The 27,827-nt window shown below is 40.5% G+C and overlaps 1 protein-coding gene and 2 long non-coding RNA genes across 8 annotated transcripts in view; 1 reads left to right on the top strand and 2 right to left on the bottom strand.

The window, feature by feature from the left end:
- TAMM41 (TAM41 mitochondrial translocator assembly and maintenance homolog) overlaps window positions 1-1,256 on the bottom strand; it is a 34,221-nt gene extending 32,965 nt beyond the window's left edge. For 4 of the 6 annotated variants that reach the window (XM_075514446.1, XM_075514447.1, XM_075514444.1 and 1 more), the window contains exon 1: window positions 1,074-1,254. In XM_075514446.1, coding sequence (XP_075370561.1) covers window positions 1,074-1,211 — 138 coding nt within the window. In that variant the 5' untranslated portion in view covers window positions 1,212-1,254. Of the gene's footprint in view, window positions 1-1,073 lie in introns of all 6 variants that reach the window. The other 2 variants (XR_012777514.1, XM_075514443.1) reach the window with 1 other exon arrangement.
- Window positions 1,257-1,441: 185 nt separating this feature from the next.
- On the top strand, window positions 1,442-12,301 carry LOC142415746 (uncharacterized). The gene is made up of 3 exons (XR_012777515.1): window positions 1,442-1,569; window positions 3,556-3,679; window positions 12,236-12,301. It is a non-coding gene; the product is annotated as an uncharacterized LOC142415746 (long non-coding RNA).
- A 6,683-nt stretch (window positions 12,302-18,984) lies between these two features.
- Window positions 18,985-27,827, bottom strand: part of LOC142415476 (uncharacterized) — a 29,746-nt gene continuing 20,903 nt past the window's right edge. Inside the window, exons 2-3 of the long non-coding RNA XR_012777427.1 lie at window positions 21,159-21,627; window positions 18,985-19,565 (exon numbers count right to left, since the gene is read on the bottom strand). This is a non-coding gene — a long non-coding RNA (uncharacterized LOC142415476). The remainder of the gene's footprint in view (window positions 19,566-21,158; window positions 21,628-27,827) is intronic.

Raw genomic sequence — 27,827 nt, 5'->3', positions numbered from 1 at the left:
ATGAATTGGGAGATGTGGGCAGACAAAGTCAGCTTAGAGCTGGCAGCGAGGAACTGCACTTCTAGGTATTCACTTGCTTTTGTCAACAGAACAAGCCAAACTCCAAAGACTTGTAATGTACAACGCACGCCCTGCTCTTCTGAAGAAATCAGTCCACACGTTCCCTGCAGACAGACAAGCCGACAGTTTACAACTCATACCTACAACAAACTAGTACTTGGAGTGACTTGCTTCAAATTCATTAGGCCAACCTGTCTGTGTGGCTTACTAATTCTGGGCTGCATCTCAGCTAATCAGTTAATACTACTAAAAAGATAGTCTGTTAGCTACCTTTTTTCCCCATTTTTTTGTGTGAGGATGAGATGCTGTTAAAGCTCTGAAATTCTTATTATCCTCTGTTTTTCTCTTTTCAGAAGGAAAATGAGAAACATTTAAAGCCACATTTGTAGGCAATGCTTAATAGGCAAGCCATAATGAGCAATACTGCCTATTAACAATTTTTAAAAGTTCAAACACATACACCAAAAAAAAAAAAAAAAAAAAATCACTATTTCCAAGCAGCTTGACCTCCAAACGGTGAGGAAGCGCCAAGAAAGCCACTTCAGTGTGGCATGTATTTCGCTTAAGTTACTCTCATGCGGTGCACAGCAAACACACCGTTTGGACGAGCTGTAAGTCCTTTTTAAAGCCATCAGTAAACAAGCTCTGACACACAGTTCGCAGACACAGGGCTAAAGGGGCACCTGAACCGCGCACCACTATAAAACCACTGCAGAGACCACCCCGGAGGCCTCCCGGGCACCCAGCAGACCCTGGGCTCTCCCTCGGCACGGAGCGGGACACCTGCCCCGCCAGCTCGCTGCTCGCTACGGGGACGCGGGGCTTTCACCCCTGTTCGTGCACGACCCGCAGCCGGGCGCCCGCGGCAGCTCCGGGTGCCGCCCCGCGCCACCTCCGCGCCGGTAACCGAAACGCACAAGGCCCACGGCGGCCCTCCCGCCTGTCCCCGCCACACACCGCGGCGGCTCGGGGAGAGGCCGAGGGGCCGGCCCGGAAGAGGCCGCCGCGCTCACCTCGCCGTGCCCGGCCGAGGCCCCCACCTGCCGGAAAACTCCGGACCCGTAGGCGAAGGCCAGGCTGAGCTCCTGAGGGAAGTGCGCCAGGACCCGCCGGAACTTCACCCCCGAGCTCGACAGCACCGGCAGCGCCATGGCGCCCGCCGGGCAGCGCCCGCCCGGCCCGGCCCGGCCCGCCTTCCCGCCGCGCCGCCTCTCCCCGCCCACCGGCTGAGGAGGCGGCGGCGGCGCGGGGAAGAGAGGCGGCAGCCGGGAGGGGGCGCCGGCGCTCAGCGCCCTCTGCCGTCCGGCGTGCGGATGGCGGGGCTCGGCCGCCCGGCGCGGGCGCTTTCCCGCCCGGGGCGGCGGCTCCCTGCAGCGCAGGCGGGGCGTTCCCGCGCTGGTGTGCGGCCGCTGAGGCGGCGCCGAGGGAGCTCCCGTCAGGGCGGGCGGCGGCGAGCCGCGCCCGGGGCCTCCCTGTGTCCCGGAGCCCCAGGACGGCGCGTTCCTGCCGGTAAGGCCCGTTGAGGTGCTAGGGAGCGGGCTCCGGTGCATTTCAGGCTGAGTTCTTCCCGAGGCTGCGCTGTCCCGCCCGAGCCAGGACGGCCCGTTAAAGCCCAGCGGCTCCGGCTCCGGCGGCGGCAGCGAGGTTATATTCAGCGGATGGGTTTAACTTTCCAGTCTCCCCCCCATCTCCGTTTCAGTTTAATTTTTTTAGGTCATCGCAGTTCTGTACTCCTTCGATTATTTTTCCTTGTCGTCCCCCCCCCCCCCCATTTTGTATTGGTTCGAGGCTTCCCTCAGGAATTGTCGCCGGCTTTACCCTCCTCCACACATCCCCCATGCTACGAAAACAGAAAGCCCACAGCGTTTAATCACCGCGTTTGTGCTCACGATTGTCTCACACTCTCCTCGTGCTGAGCCCGGCTTGGTTTTGATTTTCAAGTCCTACATAATAAACTCACCTGAACTCAATGAGAGTACTAAATGTATAAAAATGGCTCACGAGATTGATGCGTATCTTGTTTCTTCACGATTTTATGCTTCCCGGCATCCGTCTTCCCAAAGATCACATTTTAACTTCCTTGGTTTTATGGCTTTCAAAATATCCTATTTATGTCGTATCCTGTTCTGAGGAAACGCTGGCAGGTCACATCCAGTCTGAGGCATTGCCAAGCGAAATTTCGTGCTTGCACTAAATTTCAAACGTGATTAGGTCTTTAGGCATCACTGGACTCATAATGTCTGCTTAAAACAAACATGAAAGGATCCGTAACTCTCTATTACAGAAAACACGGTTTGATATACACAGTTAAGTCACTATCTATACAATTGTTTTTGTGATGATAAATTAGCATATGATAAGTTAGCATCTGTGTGAACCTGGCCATTAGGAATATTGGAAGGGAGCACCTGAGGCAAGAGAACAGGCCTTGTTACTGTTGGCAAATAATATAAAACTTTAACTATGTGAGGCGGGTGCTATCATAAAACTGCAGTGGCCCTCCACTCTTTTGAGCCTTTCTACATCAAATGACTCAGCCAGACCCTTCCTTCTGAAATCTCCACTCTAAATACTCACTTGCAGAGGAGAAACCATCGTATGCTAAAGGAATGTGTGTTTACGTTAGAAGTAATCACGCTGACTTTTTACTGTTCTCAATAATAAGGTCCCAACGGTCCAGCTATGGCTGGGGTTTGGAGACTTTTATTTTCCACGAAGATTGTGATTCAGTACCCATTAGCGTCTTTGCATTGATTTAACTAGTCATAAATCAGATCACGGACCTTGTTCTTTCCTTAGTAAAAGTATTTTAACCTTAATTGTATTAATAATATGTTGATATTGTTATATTAATCTATATTAATTATTATTATTATTTATGATTTAAATAGTTCATGGCACACAATATAAAGAGCAGTAGATTTGTTCAGCTCACATTCAAAATTCTTTCCTACTGCTTAGGTTAGCAAAAGATTTTGCATTACTTCTGAGAGGAGGATCTAACTCTACAAAGCACAATCTATGGAAGTATCCAAAGAAACATTTGGGGGGGACTATATGATATTTGTCATCCTGACTAAAATGTTGGGGTACAAATTATATTAGATGACAGTTCACCCATTTAAGTGTTGGCTTTATATTTTTTTTAACTATTTGTACTAACTTGGCACATTCTCAAGCACCAGTTTGAATAAATTTACTGAATGTTTCATTTTTTAGTATATTTGCCGAAACTTAAAAGAGTCATCTTTAAATCGTGGGACTGTGTTTGTTGCATGCTGCTATAAATGGTAACTCCTGTCTGGTTAGTAAACAATCTAATTTGATTACTTAAGAATTTAAATTAGCTGACAAAGAAAGGTGGTACAAGTAGCTGGTATTCCTCAACTAGTTCTCCTTGTCACCACTTAGAAAGCTTAATGAGAAAGCTTTCAAAAATCTTCACTCACTTATTGGTCAAGTTTATTTTCTAAACTCTGTTCACCTTCTTTATAGCTACCTGCAAACTCAAGAAAAGAAGAGATCCATAATTCTTCATCATTAATTTTATTACAAAGATGATCAGAGGAGAGTAAGACAACAGTGGCTCACTGTCAGAATTTTCTGGAGGAAAGCATAAGTAAGGAGAAGATATAAAAATGTTTAATTGAGATAAGGTGTTCTGAATGAAAATTATTAGCTAATAAGAAAGACCCCTATTCCAGCCTGCCTTTAAATTGCATTCAGGAACTTAACTAAATTGGAAGTAACTCAGAGCTAAGGGAAAGGATGCTATGCTTCTGTAAAGTCATTATGTTGACTTTATGATGCCTGTTTGTTTGGAAGTCTTAAATACATGCTCTGAAAAATAGGTAACTTCTATTCCATCATCTTAGGGTAACTCTAATTTCATGAAATCAAGCTAAAAGTAAAAGGTCATTAAATACATTTTTACTTAAATGAATGGATGGTATTGACCCAGCACTTATTCTAATAATTGAAGTAAAAAAGGGAAAGCTTGTTTGAAAATGAACAGACTCGTAGCCTTTCAGAAGGAAGTTATTATACTGTTGGCTAATATTTAAAACTAAGGTAACAAAGCAAATAAGAATAAGATATCTGGAGCCTTTTTGCTTGAGTATTTGTGTATTAGAGAAAATATGGGGAACAAGGTTACTACAGTATTGCAGACTTGTTCATCTCAATCTTTACCTTACCAGCTCAAAGCCCCTCCTCGAGGCCTCCAAGGTGGATTTTGTTCATATAACTTAAAGGTCTTGTTTTCCAGCTTTCCTACAACTGTGTTCTTTGCTGTATTTCCTTAATTGGCATTTATGTATTTTAAATTAAATCTAAAATTTTTTTCTTTATCTATTACTGACTTTTAAATTGGTTTTGTTTCCCAGTAGCACGGTTAGTTTTGAGACTAATAGCTTGTGATTTGGGACAAAATTTTGAAAGTCTTAGAAGAGCTTATCTGAAAGTTTATATAAAGTTATCTTACGTCTCGTACTGATTTTGAACTTGGCCTCTAATCTGTTTTTCAGTCTAACTTCTGCTTTGCTAACTTTGGTAAGAAAATCTGCAAACACCAGAAGGTCTTAAGTTTCATTTACACTTTCAGCCAGCACTGCTGTTGAAGGGAGCAGTTTTCTTCTAGCTGCTTATATCAGTGTAGGTGTTTGTGTGGCTGCATATCAGAACAGATTGGGGAATTGATGTGGGTTAAAACCAACTGTTTGAGGTTTTTGTTGTTTTTTTTTTTAAACCAGTCTAGTTTTAAGCAGGTCACCAATGTGCTTTACCACACATGTTTGTGCTGGTACAAGCAAGAGAGACTATAAGATTCCTTCTGTTGACAGTGCTGGTTCAAAAGATACAAGTACTTGTTTTTTTATAAAATTTCCTCACTTAGAATCTTGGCTGGTTCAAAAGATACAAGTACTTGGTTTTTTATAAAACTTCCTCACTTAGAATCTTGGCTGTGATTGATTCCATGCATTAAAGTTGTGTAAGGAAGGGTATGATATTCTGGATGTCGCACAGTTGTCTGTCGCTTTTATTTCTTCTTTTCAGTCAAGCAAGTTCTAATACTTACTACAGTACGTTTCTCATGAGAGAGCATGACAAAAGTCTGACCTTGACCCTTTATTTCAGTTTTTGCCACTGGCAATAAAATGCATACTTTGAATAGCCCCCACATAACTAGAAAGCTTATCTACAGGTGTGGGTCTTGTTTTTACCTTGCCACTGTGTTCTCTAGCTCCTTGGAGTCCAGGAGTCTCACAGATGTTGACTTTGTTCAGTGTCTGAATTCCAAGTGGTATATGGAGCTCAACGCATATGCTAAGCATAATATTATAGAAGGTTTCAGTATTAGATCTTCAGAGTTATCTTAATACCAGCATCTTGCTAAAACCAACAATTTTCACTGACTTAATATGGAAATCTGACTACCTATGGTCTGTCAATTTAGGAGTTGATCTGGCAGTTTGGAACTGGGCTCAGCTCCCCTGTGCACTTCGGTATGGGGCAGTGGTTCTTCTCCACAGCATCAGAAATGCTGTGGTTTAGGTGGTTTTTAAGTACCTCACCTGTGGTGATATTGCTTCCCAAGAATAAGCTCATTCTGTTCCTCTGCTCGTGCCTCTGTGGATATTTCTCCAACAAAACTGACAACTTTGTGTCCTTTAGTTTTTCAGTAGTGGGAAATCTGTCCTACTTTTCCATAGCATGTGTCTATTGGAGGTGGCAGCCTCCTATGATCATAGAGTTGCTACTTCTTGTGTGTGTAACCATTATAACTCTACAAAGACTACTTTTCATAAAGTAGTGGCAGCATCTGGAACCAGAAACTCATATGATATGGTTTGTTTCAAATTTCTATGTATTTCTGTGATTACATTATTTTAAATACTCTACCGCTTTTTTTTTTTTTAAAGCATGGATTACATTAATTGTTGCTGGTGCATCTGCACACACATATGAATTGGCTTGCTGTTTGTATATGCTAACAACTAAACACCACCAGGTGTCCTCTCTTCCTGTATCACATCCGAATCGGCTCCTGGAGATCCTCCAGTGGATTCTAACTGAAAATACTGCTTTTAAAAAAAACAAGGGGGAGGTGTGGGGGGACACAAACCTTTTTGCTTAGTTTTGAAGAGGTTGAGGTGTGAAGCCACTTGGAAGTACTTAGGGAATTTGTGCTATTTGTTACATTTTGTACGTAAAGCTTTCCCCCACCCCCACAAGCTTATTTGTGACCCTGTGACTCATCAGTATCCAAGGGGTTATTTTCTAACAAGGACAGAGAAATAGCTGGATATTTCTAGGTGTCTCCTCCAGAGCTGTTGCTGAAATCAGCTCAGTCATCACCATGCAAAGGTTTACTCTTCTCTTGCTGAGAGATTATTACCAGGCAACAGTTACAATCAATCAACAAGTTGCTTTTTACCAGGCAACAATAATAGTCAAGATAATAGAAATAAAAATGAGTATAGAAGTTGGTTAAAAACTGAAATCTGTGGCTTTTCTTCTCACCTTCATTCTGTCTGCTTGCTCCTTCTAGTCAGAAAGGGATTTCTGTGACAGACTGGCAATGTGTGAGAGAACATATTTTTACACAGCAACACTAATCATTCTGTGGGATGCAGTGAAACATTGTGAGACGAGAATCGTGATGTGTTCCTGCAGGTGGTGTACCGCGGGCTGTTTCACCCAGCCAAGTAGTTATTTTGTCGCCAGCGACTTCTGAGCTATAGGGAACTGACCTGTATATGAGACCAAGTACCACATATTGCCAGCTGAAATCTTGTGGGAGCTAGGAGCCACTGTTCTGCAGAAGTGATCGCTAGCACTGTCATCATTCTTACTGCATGCTTTAAACTAGTATCCCACCTTAAAGCTTTTAGGGAAGTTGCACCTTATTTTCTGTATTTGGATAGGAGTGAGAAGAAAAAGCCACATTTTATGGGTAGTGGTTTTTTTTCCCCTCTGTGGAGATATCAAACAGCAACAAATTAGGATGTTCCCTTGTGCCATTATTAGATGGAACAAATAGGAGTCGTAGGTTAACCCCAGTTCATTACTTCCTATTTCAGTTCTGGGCTCCTGAATTATTAACAGCCCTGGCTCTGGAAAGGTAACGGAACTCTAGCTGTATTCCCAGTGGTATTAACCTAGAGCAGTACCACATGCTGTCTTGCCAATGGCTCTATTCATTGGAAGTAGTGAGGCACGTGATGGAACACCACCCACGGGTGACTTCAGAAACAAGTAATGTCAATGGTAATAATGCTTTCAGGGGCAATGACTGTAATGTTTCCTTACCATCCTCATTTTTAATTCCAGTTTGTGAGTATTTCTAATTGTAATTGTGTGATTAACCATTTATTAAGGACTTGTTTTTTCCTATGATATGTGTAGATGGTTGTTGTGGTTTAACCCTGATCGGCAACTAAGCACCATGCAGCCACTCGCTCACCCTCCTGCCTCCCAGCAGGATGGGGGAGAGAATCGGAAAAGCACAAGTAAGAAAACTCATGGGTTGAGATAAGAACAGTTTAATAATTGAAATAAAATAATAATAATCATAAATTGTAATGAAAAGGAAAATAATGAGAGAGAGAGGAACAAAACCGGGGGGGAGGGCGGGGGGAGAGAAGTGATACAACTGCTCACCACCTGCCGACCAATGCCCAGCCAGTCCCCAAGCAGCGATTGCTGGCCCCCAGCCAACTCCCCCAGTTTATATACTGAGCATGACGTCATATGGTATGGAATAGCCCTTGGGCCGGTTTGGATCAACTGTCTTGGCTGTGCCCCCTCCCAGCTCCTTGTGCACCTGGCAGAGCATGGGAAGCTGAGAAGTCCTAGACTAGTGTAAACATTACTTAGCAGCAACTAACCCATCAGTGTGGTATCAACATTATTCTCATCCTCAATCCAAAACACAGTACTATACCAGCTACTGGAAAGAAAATTAACTCTATCCCAGCCAAACCCAGGACAATGGTAATGAGTTATGTCAAGTGTTAGGCTAAAGGTGTGATGATTTGAGGTTATGAATGCTCACCATGTATTCTGGAGTGGTTCTTTGGTATTTCTATGTATTTTAGTTGATCAACTGTTAACTATAGCTTAGCCGCATTTCATTACATAGCAGTTTGTGAAAGTGAGCGAGATCTTGTAGTTTGCTTGTACAATTTGTGTGTTGGAGAAACTTTATTGTACAACAGCTTGAATTCAAGTGTATTTAACTGCCTAAATTATTACTAATATACTAATATCTTTGAATCTGTTCATAAGCAAGGCAGTTCTAACTTCAATACAGTACATTATTTATTAGCCTAATAATTGTAGCCACTAAACTGCATATTCTCATCATCATCTATTCCTAAAGCACTATTGAAATTCTGTGCACGCAAAAAAAATATTGAAAAGGATCATTAAGCAGAATAAACAGCAAGTGACACTGAAAAATACATTACAGTGATATTTTAAGCTAATGCTTGTGTGGGCTGTGTGAAAGCACAAAGAGTTTATCTCCTGCAATCTCCTACAAATCTCCTTTTTGCAATTCTGCTACCAAACAAGTAGTTTGTACTGCTGCTTTTCTTTACCTGGCTAGGCTAGGTAAGGCCCTTCACATCCTGAAGTGAGAGAGGAAGGAGAACAAGGTGGCAGGACTGCAAAATGGGATAAAGATGAGTGAAGGTGTTGACTTAGAAAATGACTGACACACAGTTAATGACCGTGTCTTCCAAATGTCATTTTAAGACAACTTATTTCATTTTCATAGAAAGGTTGATCGTAATCAGGAGGAATTTTTTGTCCCTCAAAAAGTCTTAATTTATGCTCTTTATCCTTTCTAGGTTCTAGTCCAAGTGGAGGCTTTATGTTATAAACGGCCTCATTCCACAGATGAAAGGGCAAATTGTCATTGTAGTTCCTAATTTATGAAAATATTTACTTGTATTATATTGTTATCAGTGGAATTCTAGCTTTTCTTCCATTACTTAAGCTGATTTATTTGAAATTGTTATAGTGGGAGACAGGAATCAATGGAATTCATATTCTGTGAAAATTGGAGCTTTTAATATTGACTATAGTTTGTAATGTCATGGCAGCAATGTATCGTGTTCATGAAAACTGAGAATGTGTATTTTTTGTTTTGTATACTAATTTAGAAATGACCATGCTTATCTGCATTTCACATGGACTTTGATATCTGTAGTAGAAATGAAAAATATTTAAAAGGGCATTTTCATGTAGCTAGTCAGTCCTATAGGATTAATGTTTCATTTCTTTCATCATAGATGCTGCTCCTTGAAGTGCTTAAGTGGATCTGTCTAAAATGTCTGCAGTCCACATTTGCAGTTCACCTGAGTAATGGTTATATTTACTTTCTTATTCTGCATTTAATTCCATAAGGCTTTGTTTTCCTCATTTATAAGAACCTCAGAGGATTTAAACTACTTTGCCAAGTAGCAATTATAAGCTGGATCTTTTTTGTGGTGAATATTTGTCTTTTGGTCTCTCTTGTAGTTAGAAAATCTTTGAAGAAGTTTGCAGAACATAGTATCTTAAACTTCAGTGCACTCATAATTGGATAAATAGAAACAAGAAACAGTTGAATTTTAATTTCTGTTAAAAGGTGTTTCTCTTTCCTTTTACTTCAACGTTCAAAACTTCAAACTAAATTGACTTATAAAAAGCATGCTATAGAATGAATGTAATTAGTCATTCATAAATGTTTTGTCTATTTCGTATATGTCATGAAGGGATGCATTCGCTTTGGCTGCCACAACATCCTTGTTGACAAACTGGTAAGAGATGCACTGGAGCAGAGGTGGAAAACTGTCTGACCTGCCAAGCTCAAAGGGTAGTAGTTAGTGGCTCAAAGTTGAACTGGCAGCTGGTCACAAGTGCAGTTCTTCAGGGGGCAAAACTTGAGTCCCATATCATTCAGTAGCTTTATAAACAATCTGGGTGACTGGACTGAATGCATAGTAATGCAGTTTACAATTGACTCTAAACTGGACAAGGGATAGACAGACCAGAAGGAAATTTGATCACTGAGGGAGATCTCAATTAACTGGAAGGTAGGTCCAACAAGAATTATCTGAAGTTCAACAGATAAATACAAAGCACTACACCTGGGACAGAATAATCCAAGGCAGCAGCGCAGGCAGGGTTCTGCCTGACTAGGTGTAGCTCTGCTGCAAAGGACCTGGGTGTCCTAGCAGATAAAACTAAACTCTTGCACGTACGTGAAATGCTAAAGCAAGAAATGAATAGTATAATCTGTAAAATCTTTATTAGTTTATTTATCTTTCTGTATTAGATACAAAATCTTTGTATTATTAGTTCTTCCAGTCTTTCTTCTAGACTGCTAGTTAGTGTCATAGCCAAGGTAATAGTAATAAGAGATTCTTAAATCTGGAGAAACCTTTTTATTACATTAAAAATTATAATTCCCTAGGAATGTTAATTTTAAGAGTTCATCCCTCATCTTTGAGATGCTCTAGATGGGAGTGCTAAGTTATCTGGTACAATGTTTTAAAATCGGAATGTTTCACAAAAGCTTGTTAGTGTTTTATGAAGGAAATGGTATAAAACAGTATGGACAGATATGATTTTAATTAAAGTAGGTGATTGCTTAGTTTAGCAATGATGAATTGAAATTAAAAAAGGAAGAGTTGAATATGCATTTCAGGATAATTTATTTAATTACAGGCTTACTAGCTTCCTCAAGGAAACAGTAAAAGGAACATTGCTTTGCACATTTAGAATTATCTTAGACAAGGCGGTAGATGATATACAGCAGGGAGCAAAGTTTCATTGGGAGAGAAATACGCCTTCTACAACAAGATTTGAAATTTGTCCTGATAGCATAGCCCTTGTGTATAACTAGGGAGGGTAAATCACTGTCCCGTTTTCTTGAGCTGAATGCAAATTTGCAGCTGTGGAGAAAGCAACATTAAATATATCTTTTTTTCAGGTACTAAAACTGAGAAAAGTAATTCCTAACTGTTTGAGTTTCTCTTAATTGGAAGCTGGAAGCAGAAGCCTGGAAACGCAAGAAAGCTTTTGCTTAAAAAATAATTTACAGTTGATGCACCTAGAATACAGATCAGAAGAGTTGTTTTCCCAGCGACTTGAATCTACTGCTTTCTGGATATATTAAGTTTTGGATGTTTGCTCTGTTCACTGAATTCCTGAACGACCTAGCAATTATTTGTTTTCAGGAGAAAAAAAAAATCTACTCATCTTAGTTATCCATTGTATTTAGGAAAAAATAGTTCTTGTACGTGACGGTGTTCATGGAAGAGCACACATTTAAAGCAGTTGTGTTAGTCACTGCTTCTAAGTTAGCACAGAAGGTTCCCACATTGAATCGGGGAGATATGTCAGCTGCCTGTCTGGGTATTTTTAGTGCTTTTCTCAGGTTCTACTTAGGGATGTCTAAAAACACAGTTAAAACTCAGATGATTCCTGGACTAGCTGTTTATCCTATCTTTGTAGTAAATGAGAATAGCAAATGTTTCTTAATAGAAAAATGCATGTATTTGACTTCCCTGTTAGAAACAGTCTGTTCTCCTAATGATGTAGGTCAACTTCTGTAAAGCTAAAAAGATTTGTGACAGCAGTTCTTGAAAGGGTCACTCTGTGATCTAATGATGTCAGGATTTAGACGTGTATTGATCTTTGAGGAAACTGAGGCTTCTTCTGTAGCCTTTGGGAAAGGATGTACAGCTCTGCTACCTCTTTACCACGGAATTCAATTGTATGGGGCTTCATTGCCATTGTGGTACCTGATTATTCTATGCATACATGGGCCACAAACCTTTGATACTTTGTTTTGCGTTCAACCTATGGGAAGTTGCTGTTAACCCTTTATTCAGTATAAGTGATTATATAGCCAATGTATGCCCAAATTTGATGTTATATTCTGATATTCTTCTTGAATTCTGGAGAGCAGTTTTTAAAGATTTGTTCAGGACTAAATCCCTTTCTCTATACTTGACTTATTTTAGGCTGCTTAGGGGTAAGTGCTTTGTTTAAGGTTTGTATTTCAATATGCTGCTAACAAGTCTATAGGGTAGCTATTTTTGGCAGACTTAATTACATATTACTGAGGAGAAAAAGATTCCTGTGTTAATTAAGTAAAATACATCTTTCACCTTTACAGGTACCCTGGATTTAAAAAGTAGAACAAGGAGAATCCTGCGTGTATATGTATACTGGATCATTAAAGGAAACTGATGCCGTTACTGTTTGTCCAGTGACAAATACATTTCACATGGGAGGTGACCAAGTTTGGTTACGTGAAATCTGTCTGTCTCAGAACTAGTTCTTGATGTTTGTATGTATCCACAGAAATAGTATTCCTATCAAATGTGTGCATTTTTACTGTTATTGTCAGTCTGAATAATTAAAATTGTCTGATAACAAGCCATCTTGGGAGGCATTTCTCAAGGTGAACACTGCAGTTCATTGGCAGAAGTACAGAATAAGTTAGTACAGCTACTTCGTGCATTCTGTTGCTGGTCTCTGGCCATGTAGGAGGCTTAATTCTCAGATCTATTTTTCTGCTGTCTTCCAAGAGAATTGAAATGTCATCGCTTAAAACTCATGTTTTCAGAATAAAATGCACAGCCTCCCAAAATACTGTATTGACTGAGTAGTTCACCCACTTGAAGCCAGATTTGTAAAGAATTCAAGCCAATTAAGCTGGCTCAGATCTCACTTCTTTAAGACTCTTCCATTCCAGAGCGAGAATCAATGTCAAGTGTTCCTGTTGACTTTCTGGAAACTATAAAAAAATACTGTTTCCTCTCCTAATAGCAACAGACTGATACTTATGACTATCTTAGGGTTGGATTTTAAAGCCCTCTATGACTTGCAAAGATTTAATTTTGGGGTTTAAAAAATAGTATGTAGCTTAAGTAACCAAATAACAAAAGCACATTGGCAATGCAGGATACTTCACAGCTTGGCACTGAGTGCTTTTTTTACATGGTGACATGTGCAGAGATTCTCAGACAAAAATGAATCATGAAGCAAATGATTTTTTTCATTTACAGAGAGCATTGGGGAAAAATAGAGCCTTAAAATACCAAAAGATGTTTCCTGCAGGACAAATAGAGGAAAGTATATTAGGGTCTTGTTCAGCAGAAGACTCTTAATGTATTGTGGAAATTTCTGCATGGCTTCTCTCGAGGTCTAATCTGAGCAGATGCGCGCCATCAGTTCCACATAGCTAAGAGCTTGTCCTGCCTGCAATAATAAGACCTGCTGAGGAGCAGAGTGTGAGAGTTCAAGTGTTTACACTGCCTCTGGTTGTGCAAAACAAACTTTTTTTCTGCCTGTGACATACCCTGTGGACATACAGTTAAAATCTAACCTGCTAGAAGATTACTGAAATGAGAGAAACAGCTCATTAAGTGAGTCATGCCCTTAATGCAGCTCTAGGATGAAGAATAATAAAGTAATGTGTAAGAAATAATACTTCTGTTATACTGAAGTGAAAGTGAATTATTCAAAGTGCTGCAGAAGAACTTGAGCATCTGCAGCATAACTAGAATTTACAATGCAGTCACAGATTCACTTTTTATTCAAGCATCAAAAATTCAAGTCCGGTATGTTCTGCAGGTAGCAAAAACTGATTTTGGATTCAGACAGACATAAACACTATTCCTGTAAAAAATTTACTCATGGAGGAATGTCCATCTGTAATTTACAGAATCACAGACTTGTATAGGTTAGAAAAGACCTTTAAGATCATCAAGTCCAACCATAAACCTAACACTACCAAGTCCACCACTACACCATGTCCCTAAGCACCTCATCCAAACGTCCTTTAAATACCTCCAGGGATGGTGACTCAACCACTTCCCTGGGCAGCCTGTTCCAATGCTTGATAACACTTTCGGTGAAGAAAAATTTCATAATATCCAGTCTAAAACTCCCCTGGTGCAACTTGAGGCCACTTCCTCTTGTCCTATCGCTTGTTACCTGGGAGAAGAGACCGACCCCACCTCTCTACACCCTCCTTTCAGGCAGTTGTAGAGAGCGATGAGGTCTCCCCTCAGCCTCCTTTTCTCCAGGCTAAACAGTCCCAGCTCCCTCAGCCGCTCCTCATAAGACTTCTGCTCCAGACCCTTCCCCAGCTCCGTTGCCCTTCTCTGGACACGCTCCAGCCCCTCAATGTCCCTCTTGTAGTGGGGGGCCCAAAACTGAACACAGCATTCGAGGTGCGGCCTCACCAGTGCCGAGTACAGGGGCACGATCACTGCCCTAGTCCTGCTGGCCACGCTATTTTTGATATGAACTAGGATGCCATTGGCCTTCTTGGCCACCTGGGCACACTGCTGGCTCATATTCAGCCGGCTGTCAACCAACACCCCCAGGTCCTTCTCTGCCTGGCAGCTTTCCAGCCACTTTTCCCCAAGCCTGTAGCGTTGCATGGGGTTGTTGTGGCCCAAGTGCAGGACCTTGCACTTGGCCTTGTTGAACCTCATACAATTGACCTCGGCCCATCAATCCAGCCTGTCCAGGTCCCTCTGCAGAGCCTTCCTCCCCTCCAGCAGATCAACACTCCCGCACAACTTGGTGTCATCTGCAAACTTACTGAGGGTGCACTTGATCCCTTCGTCCAGATCATTGATAAAGATGTTAAACAGAACTGGCCCCAGCACAGAGCCCTGGGGAACACCGCTTGTGACTGGCCACCAACTGGAGTAAACTCCACTCACCACCACTGTTTGGGCCCGGCCGTCCAGCCAGATCTCTACCCAGCGAAGAGTACACCCGTCCAAGCCATGAGCAGCCAGTTTCTCCAGGAGAATGCTGTGGGAAACCGTGTCGAAGGCTTTACTGAAGTCCAAATAGGCAACATCCACGGCCTTTCCCTCATCCATTAGGCGGGTCACCTTGTCATAGAAGGAGATCAGGTTGGTCAAACAGGACCTGCCTTTCCTGAACCCATGCTGGCTGGGCTTGATCTCTTGGTTACCCTCTACATGTCGTGTGATGGGATGATCTACTCCATCAGCTTCCCCGGTACCAAGGTCAGGCTGATGGGCCTGTAGTTCCCCGGGTCCTCCTTCCGGCCCTTCTTGAAGATGGGTGTCACATTCGCTAATCTCCAGTCAGCAGGGACCTCCCCAGTTAGCCAGGACTGCTGGTAAATGATGGAAAGGGGCTTGGTGAGCTCTTCTGCCAGTTCCTTCAGTACTCTCGGGTGGATCTCATCAGGCCCCATAGACTTGTGAGTGTCTAAGTGGTGCAGCAGGTCACTCACCATTTCCCCCTGGATTATGGGGGCTCCATTCTGGTCCCCGTCCCTGTCTTCCAACTCCAGGGGCTGGGTACCCAGAGAACAGTCGGCCCTGCTATTAAAGACTGAGGCAAAGAAGGCATTAAGTACCTCAGCCTTTTCCTCATCCTTGGTCACTGTGTTCCCTCCCCCGTCTACTAGGGGCTGGAGATTCTCCTTAGCTCTCCTTTTGCTGCTAATGTATTTGAAGAAGTGTTTTTTGTTGTCTTTTTCGGCAGCAGCCAGACTGAGCTCTAGCTCAGCTTTGGCCCTTCTAATTTTCTCCCTGCACAGCCTCGCTACACCTTTGTAGTCCTCCTGAGTTGCCCGCCCCATCTTCCAGAGGTCACAGACTCTCCTCTGTCCTGAGTCCTAGCCAAAGCTCTCTGTTCAGCCAGGCCGGTCTTCTTCCCCGCCGGCTCGTCTTTCGGCACCTGGGGACAGCCCGCTCCTGTGCCTTTAGGACTTCCTCCTTAAAGAATGTCCAGCCTTCCTGGACCCCTTTGCCTTTAGGGCTGCCTCCCAGGGGACTCTCTCGACCAGTCTCCCAAACAGGCCAAAGTCCGCCCTCCGGAAGGTGGCAGTTCTGCTGAACCCCCACTTCTCCAAGAATCAAAAACTCTATGATTGCTATGCCCAAGATGGCCTCAAATTCAACCAAATGTCTGAGATTGTTCATGTACATATTTTTCTTGGGGTACTTTTTATTACATCAGGTTGCCAGTGTTTTATTTCAGCACCTTCCTTTAATTTTTTTCCCCTTTCTTTCTCATCCTCTTCCCTCAGTGCACCATCGCCAACCCTTCATCTCTCTAGTTTATTGCAAACTTCAGTTTCCCCTTCAGAATATAACACTCATATTTTTTTTGCCTTCCATTTTCTCCAAGCTCTGATAAATCCAGCCTGACCTCCCACTCCCACATCTTGCACTGCAGATTTTAGCGATGTTCATCTCGAGCTGCTTCCAGTTGCCTTGAGGGCCTTTGCACCGCACAAGGCAACCCAGAGACTCCATGCAGAGTGCTTAGGGGTGAGCCTGGCATTCCCCAGGATGAAGCATCACCACTCCATCTGTTGGCCCCATCCCCACTGGCCAGTTTGCTAATACAGAAGGGAAGGCAAAAGAAACGGTCAGCTGCAGTTCTGTGCATGAAAGCAATTATTGGCTCTTCTCCACCTTCTCTTTGGTCTGAAGTAAATATTACACTCTTCTTTCCAGTAGCTGTGGACACTTGCAGAAAGGTGAGATACAAAGTCCAGGTGGAATATTCCTGAGGTTTCTCATGCCTTCACTCAGGATGGTTGTCAGGAATCAGGCTAGTAAATGGCAGTTGGAAGCCATTTTACACAAGGTTCCTAGTGACCTGCTCCTGAATATATGTGTAACACTTGCACTATGAAAAAATACTCAGAGATCCAAAGTTCTTTTAGCCAAAAATATACCACAGTATTATCTAGATATATCATTGATAACATAAAATATTTCAAATGTGTGGGGGCAGTTAAGGTGGTTATTGTCTGTGTGTTATGTTAGAGAAACATAGCCTTTTTATTTGTGGGTAGCTTTCAGTTACAGGCTTTAATCCTGAATTTGCAGATACTAACCATGAAACAATGTCTATAACCTTTAGCATCACAAAACTCCAAAAAGGGATTTGCTTGTAGATTGTGAAGTTTTCTGTGGAATTCCAGACCGTTGTAATTTTCTGGCCATGGAATAATGACAGCAATTCTCCCTCCCCTCCCCCCAGTTTAAATGTCAATACTGTATTTACTATGTTTGAACAATATCACATGATGACTACCTGAAGTTTTTGTAACTACAACAGAAATAACATTTTGGCCTCTTTCCTTGTGGTCAGTCCATGTAACCCTTATTACGGCACATGATTTAATAATCAAAATGGTTCTCCTTCTCCTGAAGTTTCCTTTCCTCACTTAATTTTAACAGGAAATTGGTGGTGATCAAATATATTGAGCACTAAGAAGTTGCAAGGAATGTATATTCTCTCAGTTTGGCTTTATACAAACAGTCCTATCCTTTGTTTTTAACAAATAAAATAACAACCCCCCCCAAAACTGTTCAATTCAGAATCTGATATTATTCTGAATCTCATTTGTTTCCTTTTATTCAAAAGGATATTGTGTAACTTCATTAAAACTTTCTTTTTATTGCCTAAGAATATATACTTCATTGATATGTGTAACCCACGTGCATGTGGCAGTGGCTTTATGGCCTGGAGCTCAGTATGAGCCAATAATGGGATTTGTGCTGCTGTGCCTGCACTGCAAGACATCTCCGCACGACTTGCATATATACATGCATTCACTTCACTTTATCTGTCTTGACTGACATGAAAACAGACTATTTCTTCTGATGCTTATGTATTGTATAGTGTTACTGAAATACTGTGAATTTTTCTTCAGTAAGTGCAAAACATAACCTTGTCCTGTAAGATTATGTTCTAGTGAGAAATCACTCCAGAAATGATAATATACTGAGTAGCAAGCAGATTTCAATATCAAGTGAATATGTTATATAGTTTGTTTAAAGACACTATTTAAGATGCCCATGAAAGTTGTCTTCAGATCTGATTTTTGCCTTCAGTTGCCAAATGTCTGGCTGATTCATTTCTCTTAAAATTTGGTATGCTCAAAATGAACTTGAAAAGAGTAATCAGTTCAGTTTTGCAGTTGTTGATTTCTGCACTTACCCAGTTTGACCATTTAAGAGAGCCATGTAAGTGAAATAACCTTTTCCTATAGCAGCATATACAGTCTGGAAGAGCTTCCATGGTGTATAGATTATATTGAATCCTTATAAACAAGCACAAGTTAAAAACAAGAGGTAAGTTTAAAAAAATGAATGAACGGATGTGAAGAAGATGGGTTCTGAGACAGCCCATAGATAAGGAATAAGGGGACCTACCTCCTGTTCGCATTAGAATGCCCTTTATTAAGGTGCCCTTGCTTGTTTCCTGGCAAAAGTTTCTGGAATCTCAAAGCTTGTCTCACCTCACTGCCGACTTTGCCAAGCAGCTGAGGTTCTGGCAGTGGCAGTGTGTCTGACTCAGCGAGGTTACAGCATGAACCGTATATTTAAATAGTGAGGTGCTGGCAAGAGGTTTTTTTGTAGAGAATTAGAAAAAGACCGTTTGTTTGTTTGTTTGTTTGTTTTTCTCCCCAATAAGTCAGACTTACCCTTTCCATTTATTTCTTGGAGACCAAGCCTTGAAGTCCAAAGGAACAATAAGGTGGTCACTTTGTTTTCTGCTTACACTCCTGCTTTTTCAGTTGAGACAATAAACTAGTCCTTGTTGAAAGATGAACTCAGAGTGCTTACGAGTAGTAGGCTTTTCTGGTGAGCAAAGTTGCGTGTCTGCCAGTCTCATACAACAAAACATGCAAGGAAAATCTCAGTCCTTTCTCATGTGCACCTTTGTAGAACAACATTAATGGAGAATGAACCTGATGAAGCCAAAAGGCAAAGGGTTGGAAAGGCTCTTACTTGAAAAGAGCACGAAGCCAGAACTTCACATAGAAATAAGTGGAAACACAGGCATCTCTGGTAAATGAAAAATGATGTTTTTGCATTAATACCATTTCTAAAGTTTAATGCTGCAGTACAATTCACAGTTGCCAAAATTATACCTTGTGTTGAAGGTCCGTATTAATAACTCCAGCAGTACAATATGTCCAAGATGAGAAAAATAATGTATGGTTAAGCTTTCAAAAACTGAGAGAAAACAAGGTTTTTGCCATTTGTTAATCTCCAGTTTGATACATACACATGATATAAATTATATATAATAGGATACAAATGTCATCAACATGCGAGAGGAAAAAGCTGAAGTTTAATACTGAACAGGGCTATAATTTGATGATGGAGATGCACTGGATTAGCAGTTCTCTGCTCATTGAAGGAGGAAGGTCTTGTGACTTGCTCGTTCTCATTCGTTCCTCCCCATGATCCCACACCTCTCTTCCCCTCTCCAGACCTGCAAGGTAGGCTGAGTCGGCTCTCCCACCTGGCATCCACCACCTCTGCATTCAGCTGTCACTGCTTCCATCAGCCGCATGCACCAGACAGCCCTCAGGCAAGCAATACCTGAATGTGTTTGGGAGCTAGGGAAGCAACAGGGATGGGAGAGAGAAACCGAGTCTTCCTCTTTCAGGGCAGCAAGGAGGTTTTTTGCTTACTCTAGGAGAAGAGAATTACAGCTCAGTCTCAGGTTTCATTTCTGTCTATAACAGTCTTGATCTTATCAAGATGCTGATGTTTACAAATAAATGTATAGATAATTTCTTGTTTAGAACTTTTTAAAGGAAATTTATAAATTAGTATAACTAGATAAAAATCTAGTTTTTTCCTGAGCTCTTGCATGGCTCTCTGATAGTCTTAAGTCATACAGAAGAATTCCTTAGAGTTTGAGATGTGTTCATGACTGCTTTTAATGTAGTCCTGACAGCTAAATTCTTTGCTTGTGTATAGCATTTATAAGGGCCATAATTTATGACTGCCTGCAGTAGCTGAATAACGCATGTTCATGCTAAAACAGACTTTATTTTGACTCCCCTTTACCATTTATGAGTGGTGAGGGTAGAGTACTTTGGATAATAGAAATATAAAATCCTATTTGTTATAGTGCAGCTTTTTCTTCTGTCTCCATTTTACTTCCATTACCTTGTGTATCTCGCTTTCCCCAACTGGACAAGCATCTGCGTTTTAATGGACTTTGTGTTTAAGCTAATTCAGTACTTTGAGATTAAAATTAGTGCTCCCTCTCTTAAAACACTTAATTTTAATTTGAATTTTAAAATTTAAAAAATGCAATTTAAAAATCACAGTGCAACTTTAAAATTGTGTGTTTAAATTTGGGGAAAATAATCTGTCCCTTGTTGGGTAATCCATAAATTCTGTTTTTCTGTCTCTCTTCTCCTTAAAATGTGAAAATAAAGGCAGATTTTCTATTAAAAATGAAATTTTCATTCTTTTATTTGTATTTTAATCTTATTATAATTCTGGTATTAACAGGTAAGATTCTATAATTTATTTTAAAAAATATTTGGAGAGTGCTTTCTAGTAATTCATCCTGGTATCATATCCAGCTTATATAAATATAAAGACTTCTCTGTCCACACTAGAAGTTTCCAGGAAAGAAAAGCCTAAACACAAAGCCAAACTGTAAAGCCTAATTTTTTTTAACAACTAGAAACATGTATCTGTTCCAGGATACATCTCAGGGTTAAGTTAGAAAATCACTTGGGTTAGGAAATTTCAAATTTACTATGAATAATTTATCTACAATATTAATTTAAGTTACTAGCCTGTAAGTTCCTCTAAATAGGACAAATGTTACTGTGTATTAGAAACCAAAAGTTTGCTTTCTCCTTGACTTCTGTGTATAAGCTTCAGACAATACTAAATACTGTACCAACATGCAGAGTCATGCTGGTTATACTATGTTGTTAAATGCGCTCGCCCATCATTTGAAAGTATTTATTCCTTTTAAGAACGGGTAAATGGGTTTTAAATAAGGCAGGAGCATGGCTGTTTTGGAGAAAGCTGTTCTCCCCCAGCCATTACTTACTAGGAGTTCTGCTGTATACAGCAGGTGATGTGCCTAGTTCGGAGCAACTGCTAGAACTTGATTTGTAAAACTATCCTTAATATATGGCCTTGAACAAGAAGTTGCTCTTCTGTTTCCAAACAGGAATGTTGGGCAATGTCCATAACACCTGGCTTTCGTTTGCCCCAGATACGAGGGGCAGTGGGACTAATAGCTTGACTTACCGGTGTCATTACTCCAAACAAGGTGTTGCAATAAAATGCCCTTTCATTAGAGAATTCATTCTCTAACTCGATGTAAACAGAACTGGCCTGTAAACGGTGCTGTATTTTGCATGGTGTGGCACTGAAAGGTTTCGCCGAAGACAAGTTGCCTTGTACAGGGTTCAGCAAAGGGATTGGTACTTGGAAGTTAGCGTGAATAGAGTTCTTGGCTTAATACATTCACACAGTAGCATTGTGTCTGAAAACCCACAACCGCATCCTTGAAACCCTTGAAAGTGCTTTTTTGATCCTCCTCTTCTGTGTTTGTCACTTGTGCTTTTTTCTGGTCATGCTTGGCACGTATTCAATTTATCTCATTTGATGTGTCAGACAGTAAAGGCATTAAAAATGTCTTGCATGCTAGAGTAAATGTATTTTCCATTGTGCAATGCTTTCATTATTTTTCCAAGTATACTGTGACAAGAGAGTCCTGTAAGGCAAAACAGAAAAAAGAACGCTCTCTTGAAATGTTTCAAGTAACTTGCACTCCTGTTTTCTGCAGGAATTTTGCTTTGTGAATTCCTATACAGGTTTGCAAACCTGTATCCCAGACTACACAGATCAGTAGGCAACAGGAAATATTTTGGTATACGTGTGATATTCAACTGCTTAGAAGTAGCATGAAACAAACCCCAATGCTGTAGAAATTCAAGCAGAACTCTGGCCACTCTATAAAATCCAAGGCAAAAGACCATAAAGACTGTACCTGGTAAACTTGAATCATAAGGTGTTGGAACAGAGTATAGTGACACTTACAACGTAATGGATATGAAGGTAAAACTAAGTGTCTGAAGATGAACACACTGTAAGTTTCTGTTAGTAAACAGACAATTTAATAGAAATGGTGTTTTGCATACTTGGTACAAGTTCTAGATAAATATCATAGCTTCTTTGGGGAAGATCAGAACAGACTACAAACTCCTGCAAAATAATGAAGGAAAGGAAGGTCTGTTTGCCTTAGCTTTTTCTGAGTGAAATAAGAGACCGATACCTCTGTCAACTCTTTCTAGATACGTCAAACATGGTTGAAATGTCTGTGTTGGAAAGAACTTGGATTAGATCCAAAGATTTTGAGGCATTACAGTTGAAGATAATTAGTTCATATAATATGATCAGTTTTGTTTAGATAAGTTCAGAAGTATCTTTCATTCCTACTTAATACTGTCTGTAGCCTTTAGCAGTTGTAATTTTCTCCTTGCCACATATGGGTGTGAGCCAACAAAAGACTCTTGCATGTGCATAACCACAAATTTGGCATATTAAAAGGTGGTCACAGAAAGACTCTTTCATTCTACAAAATTTTAGGAGAAAAAAAAATAAATTTTCTTCATTGGGATAATACTAAGGCTTTTAAAAACATCTTTGAGAAGAGTAAGAAAATACGAATACAGTAAATAACCTGAAATATTAAGACCTGTGTTCTCTCCAGAAACAGTGGTCTCCCATTATACTAAATGAGTGCCTTTTATGGCTGAGATCTTGTCTAGTTTTGGGAGAGGTTTCCATACAGCTGTCCTTTTTGGAACTCTATAACTATGTGTAAGTATTTATATTGCCAAGATTCTAAGTACCTGAAATCCATGCTTACAAAATGTTTTTCTGAATCGTGAATATTTGCTCAAGATGAAATACATGCGCTAGGAAAGAGCTGGCCACAGGGCGGGCCATTGGCTAGTCCTCTACCTTGGGATATGGGAGAATGACAGAACAAGGACTTAGAGCAGTGGTTCTCACACTGTAGCCAACTGTCACAGCCAACAGACTAATGAGTTTGTTTTGGCAAATTCCCGACCATGTCTAATTAAAACTTTCTCTGAACAGTCCTGAAATTGTCTTCCACTGCTTTTCTTCGAGCGTCATTGTTGATATAACTTAAATAGTTTAAGAAGTCTCCTCCTATGCACTTCCAAGTGACTGACTGCCCTCTTCTTGTTTCAGATCATGAATGCAGTATCTGCTGGGTCGCTGACCTTCAAGAGTGAGAGCACCAAATTTTCTTCTCAAACAGGCTGCTTGGAGTTCCTGTGTGCTCTTGAGTGAGCTGTCTGCGTGCAGCCACAACTTCCGTTTTGCCTATCCCCAGCACAAGTAGCTCATTTCACGTGCACTTTTTACGTATAATTTGCGGTAATAGTGAACATACCCATGTGGAGACATTGAATATTTTTCCCTATATGTGAAATAACTGACACTTTGATGTGCAAAATGCCTTGTATTTTACTGCATACATTTGCATTTCACTGTGGAATTAAGGTGTAATGCAGAGCTCCTGAGGAAATTTTGTAATTAGTTTACCTTAAAACACAGTGTGCTGGGCATAGTAATTAGCATTCATTATTTCCCTATGGTTAAAATTATCAGACAAAACAGTGTTTTGAATGCTTCTTTTAGTATTGAGTCACCTATTTTGGAGAACTGAAGAAGTATTGTCTTTTGCCCGTACGTCTAATCTGTGCTAGAGGCATGGTTGTAAGCATTTGCAATCCTGTAGCAATGTGTCCTGTAGAAACATACAGCATGCTGCAGAACAGCCAAGCTAGAGCCTGCTGGTGAGAACTTTTCCTTGAAGGAAAGTCTAAAGAAATCAGTGTATTTTTTTTGCCCAAGTGGTGGACTTAACCAAGTCAAAAAGCAGAGGAAGTGCCAATAAAAGTAGCAGTACCTCATACTGACTCTACATAGTTATGCTTTTTAGCTATGCTTTCCAAAGAAAATTACGTAAGATGGATGCTAAGAGTTAGTTGACTGAGGTACAAGAAATACTATCAAATAGCAACAATAAATCTTAGTCTAGTTATTTAAGATCAATTTATAAGAAAGCTACGGGTGGAGGGCTGGCTGGACTGCAAGTCTGTCCTTGCCCGAGCAGTGCATTCTATAGGTTAGTACCCAAACCTCAACTCTTCTATTAACATGTTCCTTTTCTCCTCTAATGAACAATAAACAGGAGGTTGTTTTGCTCTTCCCAGAACTCCTCCTGTTCAAACCTCTTTTGCTTGCTTACTGGATTACCCAGAAACACTCGTCAACGGAGCCAGTGAGATGCATCTGATGCCGGAGCTGTATGAGCCAGATATCCCTGTATTTTTGGAGACAGCCCTAGCACCTGGCTGCATGCTACCATTTTTTGCTTCAGGGCATAAATTGATTACTGCTGAAATCAGAAAGGAATGCTCTATTCTGAATCTCTGCCCACTGCTATAGGGAAATGAACTGGACAGATATAACCTGGCAGGCTGTATTTCTCTATTGCTAGATTCTAATTTTGCTGTAACGTAAAGTTTGTTCTGAATGTAATTACAAATTGACAAGTACAAATTAATTCTAATTGCATTTCATGAGACTACTTAATCTTCATAAAGACACTAAGTCTGCACAATGTCTCGGTGTCACAAGCAGTGACTCATCAAGAGAAGCAGGAAAATACAGAACTCTAGGTCTTTCTGATGCTCTGTGAAAAACTAAATGGGTCTAACAAGGTATTGCATCTTTAATATCAGTCTCCTTTGCAGGCCACTTTAAAACCCTGCTGTTTCATTCTGACATTAGATGTGGAATTAACTTATAATAATGTATTTATAAAAATATTTGGAAAGCTTTTGTTTGTCATTTGGTAGCTGAACATCAGGGGTTTTCCCAGCAGTCCTACAGTACTTATTTTCTTTTCCTACAACTAAATATATTTTGGAGAGAAGAGGATATGTGCGTAAGAGGAAAGAATAAAGAACTTGGTGCAGCTAATATAGCAGGATTTATAACGAATCAGCTTTGACAATTTCATTATATTACTTCTGAAAGAGTTTCTTTTCACTAAGATGATACAACAGAGAAACTTCATACAGATTAAAATGGTCTTCCTGGATTCGTTGATCACTTAGGTACTTATTTATTGCTTAGCTCTAATAAGATACAAGGTTTTTGAGAACATATTACAGATTCTTAGAGAGAAAATGTAGTTATGTGAGATGGATATCTTGTTACAACTCTGAAGGTAGTTGTTGCTATCAGGGATGGTTCTTGCAAAGAGGCAAGATGCAGTGCTAAGCCAGCATTCCCTTAGTCGCTTCACTGAAAGTTCTTACATACTTGCATTATTTAGGCATCCTGTCTCGGGGTTAATTAGTCTATTACCTCAGGGAGTGGGATAGTGAACAGCAGCAAGTAAGCTGAGAAAACTGTTAAAAAACAGTTCCAAACAAGCTTGAAACTGGTTCTGTTGGGCCTGATTCTTACTTTTCCAAGTTACTGCTGGCCTTTTTGTCCTTCTGGAAGTGATATTTAAGGACAAGCCTATACACTGCTAGCACCTTGAGCAGGAACTGAGAAGGTGCCTACCACCACGCTGAGTCAGAGCTAATAGACTCTTTTTAGCAAAGTATATGGGCGCCTTAGATGGCGAACAAATAGATCCACTTTATAATGAATGAATGCAGCAGTTTTGCCTAGACCTTAATGCATAAACTGAAATTTTTCCCACCTAGAACGAGGAAAACAAACATGCATTTCAAGAGGGACACTCTCTAAAAAACACTGATTCTCCCCTGGATGGAGGGAATGTCTCTTACAGTGACTGAAGGACACTGCTGCCTGGCCCAAATGTAAGTACAGGCTTTAAAAAAACTTTGCTGTTTGGGCTGACTCGCATTGGCACATATTTACCACGTAAAGCCTGAGACATTCCCCCAGTGGCTGTGCTACTCCCTCTTCATTGGCAGAAGACAAGACCCTGCTTTTGGAGAAGTTATCTTGGGCTTGGCACTACGCAAACTGCAATTTCACGGCTTCCACCAGCTTGAGTGCAGGCAGAGATCACCATTTAGCCATAATGCTAAGATATCTAGGCAAAAGATTAAACTGGAGTCAGAAATACAGGCTTTGCTACTCCAACATTCCCATGAGTAGCAGAGGAGTAAGAGTGTTGTGCTAAGTTACAGCATTTCTCTAAATCTGCAAGAGTGAAAAAATCTAAAGTATTCCCATGGGGTGTTTTTGAAAAGTACTGGATAAATAGAGTAAATCACAAGGCTGTATGACCTTTTCCAGAAATCCTTATCACAGCAGTTAGAAGTTAAGAGGATTGTTTAATTGATGAAGTGCTAATATTAATTCATTAGCATAATTTGTTTGTGGCACAAAGTTAGCATCCTCCAGTAAAAAAATAAGATGGGATTTCTAAATTGAAATGCTACTTAATGACTTAGTATTTCTGAAATTAGGAAGATTGTTACTTGGAACCTGGGTCACTAACCTGGCTTCACCAAGTTCATGACTTGCCTGAAATGAAATATGGAAGATTTTCTCCATAGCGTATATTCAGCACTCATCTGTTCTGTGATCTGAATAATCTTCTATCCATCCATCATCTACAGGACTGAAAGGAGAGCTAAATGGCAGCCTTTTGCAATGAACTGGATGAGGTGGGGTAGAAACAATATTCTCACTTTCATCTGACGAGCTCTGTGATTGACGAAGTTAGTCCTGAAGACTCAGCCAATAGTGGATGCAGGGCCGAGATGTTTGCAAGAGTTTTACAGAATTGCTTGTAACAGTTAAACCTTAGAAGACAAATCCCTGTTATTTTTTGAAGGGGACCAGCCACACTTCTGAAAGAAAGTATTACAAATCCCTTTTAGCCAAGTTCCTATGTAGATGTACTGACTTTTGTGAAGGGGGTAGGTATACAGGAAATTATGTATTTGGATTTAAGGGCATTTAGAGCAATAGAATCAAGCATACATTTAAATTTTTACCTGCTAGATATAATCAAATTAAATTCTATCAAAATTTCAAGCAAAACAAAAAAAAGTGTGATATAAGTAGCTATGATTTTTGTATGCTATATTTTGAAACATAAATATGCTCCTTGGAGACAGGCCTGTGAGAAGATGCAGAATGAGTACTTTGCTTCCTATCTAAGTGACGCTATTTTTCCTTTGCGTATTTCCTCTATAAAGTACCAATTAGGATGTCAGCACATGGTTTTGCTCTTTGAACATGGAAAATATAACACTTAACACTGGGATTTAAGATCTTAATTCAGTCCCCTGTTGTGTATAATTTGGAATACAGTCTCTAATGACATGACCACATTTGTTTTCTCTTGCTCTCACGCGCACTCTATTTTTTTTTTTTCCTTCTCCCCCTCTCCAGAATGCCTCCACCTCACTGAGAGCACTGACAGCTTGGACAAGATGAGTCAGAGCTGTTCAGTAAACAGAGACTATTAAATTTCCCCTTCCTATGCTAAAAAAAGTTATATCACCTATGTCTAAACAGACATCTTTTTGAAATTGTAGAAGTGGTTTTCAAGAGGATCTTAAGCCTACCATAATAGACCAGTTGCTGGAAAACATTGAGAGCTTAAAAGAAAAAAAGACTGCCTGGACAGACTGATAAAAACATTAGCAAAATGGTGACTCATACCGGCCATTAATTAAAAAAAAAAAAAAAAATCAAGGAAATATTGTTAAGACACAATTGCCTTTGTGTGGGTAGAAAAAAAATCAGGCTAAAATTGCTTTAAACCATAGTGGTTGAAGTAAATGATGGTGAAAAACAACAGGGAGAAAACCACCTTTTTAGGATCATAGGTGTTTTGATTTAGAACAGGATGAAAATATTTGTTTAGCT

The sequence above is a fragment of the Mycteria americana genome, chromosome 11, assembly GCF_035582795.1.
Source record: "Mycteria americana isolate JAX WOST 10 ecotype Jacksonville Zoo and Gardens chromosome 11, USCA_MyAme_1.0, whole genome shotgun sequence".
In the NCBI taxonomy this organism is placed as follows: domain Eukaryota; kingdom Metazoa; phylum Chordata; class Aves; order Ciconiiformes; family Ciconiidae; genus Mycteria; species Mycteria americana.
The sequence above is the reverse complement of the archived record's forward strand: the minus strand, read 5'-3'. Positions and strand labels throughout refer to the sequence as shown.